At 39.8% G+C, this 10,668-nt stretch overlaps 1 protein-coding gene across 2 annotated transcripts in view; it reads left to right on the top strand.

The window, feature by feature from the left end:
* Positions 1–10,341, top strand: part of LOC101854946 (dehydrogenase/reductase SDR family member 7) — a 14,256-nt gene extending 3,915 nt beyond the window's left edge. For both annotated transcript variants that reach the window (XM_035969394.1, XM_013081726.2), the window contains exons 4-9: positions 790–899; positions 2,040–2,232; positions 4,036–4,082; positions 5,693–5,812; positions 7,201–7,367; positions 9,777–10,341. In XM_035969394.1, coding sequence (XP_035825287.1) covers positions 790–899; positions 2,040–2,232; positions 4,036–4,082; positions 5,693–5,812; positions 7,201–7,367; positions 9,777–9,831 — 692 coding nt within the window. In that variant the 3' untranslated portion in view covers positions 9,832–10,341. The remainder of the gene's footprint in view (positions 1–789; positions 900–2,039; positions 2,233–4,035; positions 4,083–5,692; positions 5,813–7,200; positions 7,368–9,776) is intronic.
* Positions 10,342–10,668: the final 327 nt, after the last annotated feature.

Here is a 10,668-nt window from a genome sequence, read left to right as displayed (position 1 = left end):
TATATACACACATAAAATAGATATTGTAAAATCCTTACATATGATTAAATATACATACGTATTATCACATTTTGAAGCATTGTCACAAATCAATATTGGAACTAAATTGTCTGATGCGTCTAGACTAAAATATAATAACATGCATTTGGAAGGCGTATGTTGGGATTTCCCTCCAAATAACCGAAATAAATTGGACGGGTGAGAGGACTACTCAGATAACCTTGAAGGCAGCGAGCCTGTTGGGTGTGACCCCAGGATAACTAGCGAGGCTCTTATTGAGGTAGGCAAACATGGTGAGAAATGAGTGCGTTGACATGTTTTTTAACACCCCTAGTCTGAGGGTGCTCAAGGTTGTTTTTGTGGAATAAGGAATTCATCAAGTACGAATGTGATGAAAACAGTATCACACCACCTCTTTACCTGCCCTGCACTTAAGGACCTGCGTAGTACCTACCTACCTGCCTCCCCAGACATCGGAAATACTCTATACAACGACTAAACACAGCTGGTAAAAACCTGTAAATTCTTTGCCATATCGTCAGGCCGAAGGGCTAGAACTCAATTGGCCCTTGGATCGGAAAAGTAAAGTAAAGTAAAGCTTGTATGAATGTCAACCTTTGACATCCGGGGGGGGGGGGGGGGGGGGGGGGGGGTGTTAAAGTAATTGAATTATTAAGTTAAATTTTTTGTGACATTTTAGTTTTGACCAGCTGATTTCTGTGTATATATTTGAGCAGTTTGCTATTCCTCCAGAAGATTGATTGATCTTACAATGGTGGTATATTTCAGGACCAAACAGTGCTGCTCTGGAGAAAAACATTCTGGTTTTGCCATTAGATGTGGTCCATTTTCATAAACACCGGGAGGCAGTGCAGACAGTGTTGGAACATTTTGGTCAGGTATTGATGAGAGCAAGAGATAAAACTTAAGCAAAACAATATTGACTCTTTGTCTCCGGCAAGCCGCTCCCGGTGGCTCGTGGTCGGAACCACTGTGCTGGCGAGCCACAGACAGTGGCTCGGGCACATTCCTTTAAGACGACTTCAACATCAAATTACTTTTCGGCAATTGCCGAAAACAGGTCTCTTTTATCGGGATTTCATTCATTAGACAAAGAACTATCAAAATAAGTTCACTCATTTTGATTTAATGATCCATTTAGTGATGTTTTTGTCATTTTTAGATTTTGTACCAAAAAAGAGCCGCGGCATAGGGGGTTTACTCCCCTCGGAGATAATGAGTTAAAGGTCCTTTCAATGGTTCATCCACTCTCATATGAAATGTAAAGTTTATAGTTATTGTGAGATTTAAATCTTTGTAATCGGTAGAGAGTGGCTCTTTTCCTTTTAAAGAATATATTTATTATTATCATGATATGGTGTTTAGTGATCGATCCATCTCAAGGTATTTTAGTTTTAGTGTTGAGAAAGTTTAATTTTTAAGCGGAGTTTGAAAGAACGTCAATTTATCAGACGAAATTTATAATCTTATTTTTGCCCTTTTATTCTCTTTTCCGTGGGAATAGATAGGCCTACTGAAGTCATTCATTTTCAACTAAGTTGTTTGGTGTTACACCCATTGTGCATCTTATGTACACAGTTGACTCATCAACATGGGTGGTTGGCGGGTGCTCTGGTGTGGTTTGCTCCTTCTTTCCTATCAAACATCTATCGTCCTCCTTCTATTTCATGTTTGTTACTCTCTTGAACACCTCTAATCTTCAGCACTTATATTTCCTTATTGCGTTGCAAGTGCCGTAAAACTCTTACTAAAACTTTTTTTAAAAAGTTGACTCATCAACACAATGTTGTGTATGTGTAAGCCCATTCTTTCCTTTTCCTGTCACCTGTGGTCTCCTTGTCTGTTTGTATTATTGTGATAGTATGATCTTTAGTGATGGATCCATGTCAAGATTTCTTTTAGTGTTAGTATGGAGAAAGTATAATTCTACATATCTTCAAAGGTAGTCCTAAACCTTCTTTCTGTCACATGACATATTTTGATAATTTAAAGAGATCTAAAACTTTCTTCCTGGTCAGATCGACATCCTGGTGAATAACGCCGCCCGTGGTCAGTTTGCCGAGTGGATCAAGGTAGAACTTGACGTGGACCGAGAACTGTTTGAGACCAACGTTCTTGGACCAGTCTCTCTGTCTCAGGAGGTTGTGCCACACATGATCAAACGTGGAGGGGGACAAATCGTCGTTACCAGCAGTATGGCCGGGAAAATGGGTCAGTGATGTTGTATTATATCAATGCAGTCGAACCTGCTCTCTCTCTCTCTCCTTTCTGGTGCTGCGGCATCATAAGTGGTCAGTGATGCCGACAGCACGGAAGAACTCAACACTTGCTCGGAGGTCCTTAAAAAGTGCTGAACATGGGTTGCTGAAATGTCCCAGGAGACTTGTTCGTTGAGGTCCTGGCGTTCCAGGTGGGTCGACATGTTCTGCGGCTGACGTCTCGGTTTGTCGGTTGGTAGACTGACATCCCTGGGTGGCAGCTGGTGGGAGCACCATCTTGCAGGCTCATCATTCACTCCCAGTGAACCTTCTCTAACAGCCACCTGTCCAAGACAATCACTTGTACAAATGACCACTTCTCCCCCCCCTTGTGTTTTTTTCTATGATATATCGACACAGTTCAAGACATCTATCTTTTTAACTCTTTTATCACCTGCAAGCTGCTCCCAGCAGCTCGTGGTCGAATCCCCCGTGCCGGTGAGCTGCTGACAGCGGCTTGGGCACATTCCTTTACGACGACTTCGACATCAAATCACTTTTCAGCAATGAAGAAAACAGGTTTCTTTTACCAGGAGTTCATTCATTAATAGATAAAGAACTATCAAAATAGGTTCAACTTCTTTTGATTTAATGACCCATTTAGTGACTTTTTGTCATTTTTCGATTTTGTACCAAAATGTGCCCCGGGGTAGTGGGTTTGCCTCCCTCGGAGATAAAGAGTTAACACAACCACATTTCTCTCTCACAATGGGTGGCGGTCTAGGACAATTGTGATTGTAGTTTCTCATGGACATGATATGGCGTAATCTGATTTAATGAAGAAATAAAGGATAGAGATAGGAGAGAGGGTTGCAAGGAGTGAGGAGAGAGAAAAACATGAATACAATCATGATCACACTCAAATACGTAAATTGTCATGTATATGCACACATAGTTTAGCTTACACACGCACACTTACTCTCACACATGAATTGATGAAGAGGATAAAAGATAAAAAGACTGGTGCAGCACTTTTGGATTTTACTATTTCTGTTGACCTGATTTCTACAAGCTGAAAACAAAAAGATGGAATCCATGATGTTAGAACAAAGAGATAGAAGGGGGCTCTACTGGCCTAGATGTTAAGGTGTTCGCTTCTCATTCGAAGGTCCCGCTTTCGACTCTGTCTGCAACCCTTCTACTGCTACTCCTTGGCTCCTTCTTACTGCTGTCTTTCAGCCATACCCCTGATCTTCTGGTAGGAAAGATCTACAGCTAGCCTTCTCGGACAAGGGCGAAAAATCTTGGAGGTCCCGTGTGCAAGTTGCACATGTTAAAGAGCCATTGGTGGTCTAAAAATCAATAAGAGTAGGCTTCGGCAACCACCTGGGCAAAATTCAAAATGTCCTACCAACTGAAAATGTTAAATGTGTCCATCACACTCGTATGACCTTATGCAGTTATGAGCGTCGTAAAACACTTACCAAAAAAAAAAAAATGAAGATGGAATCTATTATGTTAAAACAAAGAGATGGCCTATTCTCCTTTGTCCATGTCTTCCAAATTGATGCTCTCTGGATGGACATCTTATGAGAAAAACATTCTGACCGCAGATGACATTTTACTTTTGTGATAATTCTGTTGGGTACTCTGAAGTGGGGGATTTTAAAGGGAACAGTGAAGACAATACTAATGATGAGTGGCTTTTTCCACTTTACAGCATAGTAGAGCTTCTTGGTTATCTTTGAGTTCCTGGATGGAATCCAAAATGTGCTTCTTCAAGTGATGAACCGTTTTCCTTTCTGTACCTCCCCAGGTCTCCCAGGGGCCAGATCTTACACAGGAAGCAAGCACGCCATACATGTAACGTTATCCTTGATTTTTCCACTTTTGTATATTTTGGCGAGTGCTCTGTTGGTGGCTTCTTTTTTCCCTTCAAACATCTCTGTGGGTGGTTGGCAGGTGCTCTGGTGTGGTTTTCTCCTGCTTTCTTATATCAAATATATATCATCTTTATCACTTTTCCTTCTTTTTTTTTGAGTATGTTACTCTCTTGTAACGCCACTAATCTTTGGCACTTATTTGACCTAATTGTGTTGCAAGTGCAGTAAAACTCTTACTAAAACTAAATAACATCCATCGTCCTTATCTCTCCTCCCTTTACTTTGTATGGTACTCTCTAGCAACACCTCTTATTTTTGGTAGTTATATGATCTACTTATTTTGCAAGTGCCGTAAAACTCTTACTAAAAACTAAAACTTGTATGTTTTGCTATGTGGTCATGTGAAGTCAGATTGTTGTCCGAATTTGCAGGCTCAGATTTTCTTGTCTACTGACTGAAGTGTCTTTAGGCCATTCCCAAAGTGGGGATGGGGTACTAACATGTTCTTATGCACAGTAGAATTGTAAATGGACTGATTTATCAATGTCATGCTCATACTGTGCAGGAACAACATAGGGGGAACTGCTGCTTTATCTTTCCTCATCCGTACTATCGTCATTTTTTCTCTACTTCTTTTGTATGTTTGTCGAATACCTTGATGCCTTGATAGTCGAAGCAGACTTTGTGCTGTTGAGGCTAGAGAGGTGAGCAGAGTAAGCCTGATTCCCCGTTTGAACTTCTCTGTTGACATCCACCCCTTGGCGCTCATATGACCTTATGCTGTTGCGAGCGCCATAAATCCTTACTAAAACTAAACTGAAAACCTACTAAGTGGCCAAATTTTCTTAATTTACTTTTTTAGCTTACAAGTTTCAGTTTAACATGCAGTATGTCCCAGTCAAACAATATTTGACACTGGTGAAAAATAAGTACATTAAAACACAAGCAAAAAACCTATCTCCAACTGGGCAAAAGCCGTCGGGCATATAACTCGTAAACGCCAGCGAGGCGCATAGGAGTTTTGTGCCGGGCGGCCCAGATGTATACATAAAAAACTAATACACATGAAGGAACATACAAAAATAATATTCAGGCATAACTGCACAAAAATAATACGTAGACATGAACACACAAAGATAATAAAACATGTATAAACACACAAAAATATTCACAGACATGTACGTGCAGAGTAATACAGAGACTTACACACAAATATATTACTTGAAACACACACTACAGAAATTATTCTGACATATTATAAACTCAAAGAAAATTCACAGACGTCCCGTTTTTTGACAGATTCAGTGTCTCCAAGAAATAATCTTTGCTGATGGTTTTGATGCGATGCTTATTAAGTCAATGTGGAAACTGAAGTAAGAAAGGAGCATTTTTATTCACTCAGAATATCCATTGGCGCTCATATGACCTTATGCAGTTGCAAGCACCGTAAAATCGTCTACTATGTAAAAAAAAAAAGAATATCCATTGTATTTTGTCTATTGTTTCATGTTTAGAACTTTTAAGAACTGACTAAAAGCTCAGTGTTTTTCCTTAAAAACATTGTTCATAATGTTTACTTCTCTTTCCTAGGGATACTTTGAAAGTTTGCGCACTGAAATGGCAGGGAAAAATATTGAGGTGACGCTGATCTGCCCCGGTCCGACGTTCTCTCAGCTCTATCTGACGGCAGCCACCGAGAGGTTGGGAGAGGTGAGGCTCATCTTCTTCTTTGAATTGTCTGGCACAACAGCTGTTTAAAATAGTGATAATAATATCAATAATAAATAATAATAAAAAGATGCATGCATGTATCATGTATGTGAATTGTCTATGTGCATGCATGTATCATGTATGTGAATTGTCTATGTGCATGCATGTATCATGTATGTGAATTGTCTATGTGCATGCATGTATCATGTATGTGAATTGTCTATGTGCATGCATGTATCATGTATGTGAATTGTCTGTGTGCATGCATGTATCATGTATGTGAATTGTCTGTGTGCATGCATGTATCATGTATGTGAATTGTCTGTGTGCATGCATGTATCATGTATGTGAATTGTCTGTGTGCATGCATGTATCATGTATGTGAATTGTCTGTGTGCATGCATGTATCATGTATGTGAATTGTCTATGTGCATGCATGTATCATGTATGTGAATTGTCTATGTGCATGCAGGTATCATGTATGTGAATTGTCTATGCGCATGCAGGTATCATGTATGTGAATTGTCTATGTGCATGCATGTATCATGTATGTGAATTGTCTATGTGCATGCATGTATCATGTATGTGAATTGTCTATGTGCATGCATGTATCATGTATGTGAATTGTCTATGTGCATGCAGGTATCATGTATGTGAATTGTCTATGCGCATGCAGGTATCATGTATGTGAATTGTCTATGTGCATGCATGTATCATGTATGTGAATTGTCTATGTGCATGCATGTATCATGTATGTGAATTGTCTATGTGCATGCATGTATCATGTATGTGAATTGTCTATGTGCATGCATGTATCATGTATGTGAATTGTCTATGTGCATGCATGTATCATGTATGTGAATTGTCTATGTGCATGCATGTATCATGTATGTGAATTGTCTATGTGCATGCATGTATCATGTATGTGAATTGTCTATGTGCATGCATGTATCATGTATGTGAATTGTCTATGTGCATGCATGTCTGTGAATTATTTTTGTGTTTATATAATATGTCTGTGTACTATACTATAGATTGTAAAGTGCATGGAGCTTGCTGTTGAGAGGAAAACTTTTTCGTCCTCGGCAACGTCATAATATATTACAGATCTCAATTTCAGATTCATAGGCACGAGCATAAAGAAATAAAACAGTGTTTTGCTTCTCCTGAAAAATTTGTCTCATGGCACTTAGGCGGTCGAATCAATTGGTTAGCCAAATGCTGTGCCTTGGACACTTGAATTTACTTAAAGTGAATGTTAATAGCTGATTGAAAAGTTATACCCCGTATTTCCCTAATTGCTAATTCTGTATTGAACTACACGTACTTGCCAACTGAAGTATAAGCATGAATTTAGCACCCTTTTTTTTGGGACAATTTTGTTTCAGACTCTGGGCCTTCGAATGGAGAAGACACAAAAAAGGATGAGCACAAGTCGATGCGCCTATCTGTCATGTGTGGCCATGGCCAACCAGGTATCAGAGGCCTGGATCATGCAACAGCCCGTTCTGCTGACCGCTTACATCATACAGTATGCCCCTGTCTTGGGAAGATGGTACGATGTGGCCAAAATTTTACTATAGATTTAACTCACTTCAGACGGGTCACACAACAGTTGCGTGACCCCCGCCGCGACGCTCGCGACGGGTCTCACAAGTCCTGCGTGACCAACTTTGGAATTTTTTTTTCGCTCTACAAATCACGCACGGATCGCGAGACCCGCCTCGTACCCTTGTTTGGCCAAGCCTGAGCTACTTAGACTTCGTTTCGTATCTCTGGGGCCGGTAGTTTTTAAATTATTGAAGGTGAAGGACAGTGACCCCAACTGGGGTTGAACAGACCGGAACTCGCGCTTTGTTTTTTTCTATACAGCTGATAGTAATCCGACAGTCGCGTCGAAGTAACGGTCGAAGAAGTCGCATGAACAAGAATCACATAATTTCGCCGTTTTCTATACTTCTGTGCGTTTTACTAGTTCTAGTGTCTCAGAATAGGATATGTCTAATAGTTAGGATCCAGGATATGTACCTGAACACGGCCTGAGTCGTAGTTCTAGGGCTAGATCTAGCACTAGTACCGGTGGTGTTTTTCGCGCAACGAAATCACAACGTCGTGCTGTACATCTGTCTCATGTAATTCAGTGTATGGGTCTGAATCAACAGACCAGCTTTTATATTTTAACCAAACACTCGCACATGTATACAAATCAAACCAGAACACTTTGAATTTTTATTTTTGTTGTTGCAGTGAATTTCATTGTACTTGTCACGTCTCTGGAAATTTTTCGGAAAATGAAATTCATGCCAATTTTTAAAAAATCATACAAATTAAAGCATTAGATTTAGACAACTTTCGTTTTTTGTATTAGATTAAGCTTGAATGTTACTTTACTGTGTCAAAAAATGATTACAATAGGGTAATTCTGAGAGTTGTGGTGATTTATTGAAATACCCCCAAAAACGCCAGTCTTCAACGCTTGTGACTGGTGAAAGGGCCCAGTCGCAAGTGAGTTAAGATGGATAAGATGGCTGAGAAATTCCTATACTGGTACTGATCAAGGCATCTCTTTGCATTTAACTCCATTTACAGTATAACACGGATATTTAGGAGTTGTCGGGACAGTGGTTAGGCTACCAGACTTGTAGTCGTGAGGTTGCGGGCCCAACGTTGCGTCCTTGGGAAAGGCACTTTATGTGGATTTTCCTCACTTCACCCAGGTAAAAATGGGTATCTGGCCATAGACAGCGAAAGATTGTGTCAGTAGGCCTATGTTAGTGTTTTAGCGCTATTTTTGAGGTTGTTTTAGAATGCTCTCAGGTCTGCTGGGGTTATAGTATAGATTGTGAAGCGCTTAGAGGGCATAAGCGGTGGATAAAAGTAAAGTAAAGTAAATGGGAAGCCATCAGCTGGGCGCCATTTTGGTTCTGCTGTGCTGACCTGCTGCCCTATTTATGGTGCTAAGAGGGTTATAGAATGGCTTGTAACTGGAAAGTGAAACTCAAAATCAACAATATCAGCATTACGTCGACAATTTCATCTTATGTTGTAAGACTAGTAAGAGTAATAAAACCACATAATCATAGACTGTGTGAAATATTAGACGTTGACGGATCAGGTATCTGGAAAGATGAAAAGGTAGCTCTTTGAAGAAAATCCTGAGAAAAATTAAGAAGTAAAGCCAATGGAAATGTTGGACAGAGTTTAGGGAACAAGTATCCGTGCTCTTGCTCACTTAGTTCGAGATAAATGAGTTTTTAAGCCGACACTTGGGCCTGTATTCACGTCAGGACTGGTTAGCTTAAAAGTAAAAGCGGTCAGCTATACGGACCCTAACCGTGTATAATCCCTAACTGGATTTTGTATGCACATCGTGTTGAACGGAAATGTGTAGCTAAATGCAAGGTGCAAGGTGAGATGTATTTATAGATTACTGGGCGAACCCAATCTGGGCAAACCTGCTCCGCTGTCACTGTGTGCTTTCGGACATTCGGTTTCCAACTACTCGTGGGAGTTTCTGAACTGTGCAGCATGGCGGAGAAAGTCTGGAAAAGGGTCAGAAAAGCAAACTTCAGAACTGAGGAAATTCAGGATGTGCTCCCGACGAAATAGGAGCTTGCAAAACACTTCTCTGTCGTCGCACGTGTCAAAGGGATTAGTACGTTCACTGAAAATCCTGTTTCTTCGTAGAAGACGCTGTTGTCATGCTTGGAAAAACAAAAGTACAACCATATTTACATGCGTTTAGGTCCGCTATCGGACCCCCAAAGGTGTGATAACTTTTAAACGCGTAAATCCGTATAGGATAGGCTAACCAGATTGATGCGAATACAGATTTTTCCAGCCTATATGCCCGTATAGGGGATAAATGCAATTAGTCCACTGTATGGACCAACGTGCATACAGGCCCTGGTATTCTTTTTGAGGTACTCAGTAATGACTATGTATTGTCTCCTTTCTTACTCAGGTTGTTGAAAAAGTTTGGACCCAAGCAGGTACAGAAGATCCGAGAAGGCAAGTGAAACACAGCAAGGCTGACAGCTGCTCGGCCATGTTAGATGTTTTTTCTCAGTGATGAATTTCATCAAAGTGTTATAATCATCCCAGTGAATGGTCTGAATTGCTAGGGCCATCTCCCACACTCACTCACAAATTGCCTACATAAAATACTTACCTCACTTTTATACAAAAATGTCATAATGTTGTGTAGGGTAAATTTTGACTTGTATTTTTTTTCTTTTATCTGCTTCTTCTTTTATCTGATGCCTGGAATGCAGTGGACAGTGGAGTCTACTTAAATTTGACCACAGTTAATCCAAAAACAGTGGTTCATCAGATTGAAATAAAATCATTGATGTTGTTTTCTTCTATTTGAGCAACTTCTCTGAATCAAAATTGTGTATTTTGACTTTCTTCATTGGTTTATTACAGTAATATCAACCTGTGATACTCTAAAGGTGTAGTATGTGAATTTTATGTGTGTTGATATAATATAAAATGACAAGGAAAAAGCCTCCTGGCTTGACACAGTTTGATGGTGTTTGTGTTTGTTATTGTGTCTTTCTGTCAAGTTGAAAGTCATAAGGCTGACAGAGTGTTGTCATATTATATTTGTGTTTGTTATTGTGTCTTTCTGTCAAGTTGAAAGTCATAAGGCTGACAGAGTGTTGTCATATTATATTTGTGTTTGTTATTGTGTCTTTCTGTCAAGTTGAAAGTCATTAGGCTGACAGAGTGTTGTCATATTATATTTGTGTTTGTTATTGTGTCTTTCTGTCAAGTTGAAAGTCATTAGGCTGACAGAGTGTTGTCATATTATATTTGTGTTTGTTATTGTATCTTTCTGTCAGGTTGAAAGT

This window comes from Aplysia californica, unplaced genomic scaffold (assembly GCF_000002075.1).
Source record: "Aplysia californica isolate F4 #8 unplaced genomic scaffold, AplCal3.0 scaffold00143, whole genome shotgun sequence".
NCBI lineage: Eukaryota > Metazoa > Mollusca > Gastropoda > Aplysiida > Aplysiidae > Aplysia > Aplysia californica.
The sequence above is the reverse complement of the archived record's forward strand: the minus strand, read 5'-3'. Positions and strand labels throughout refer to the sequence as shown.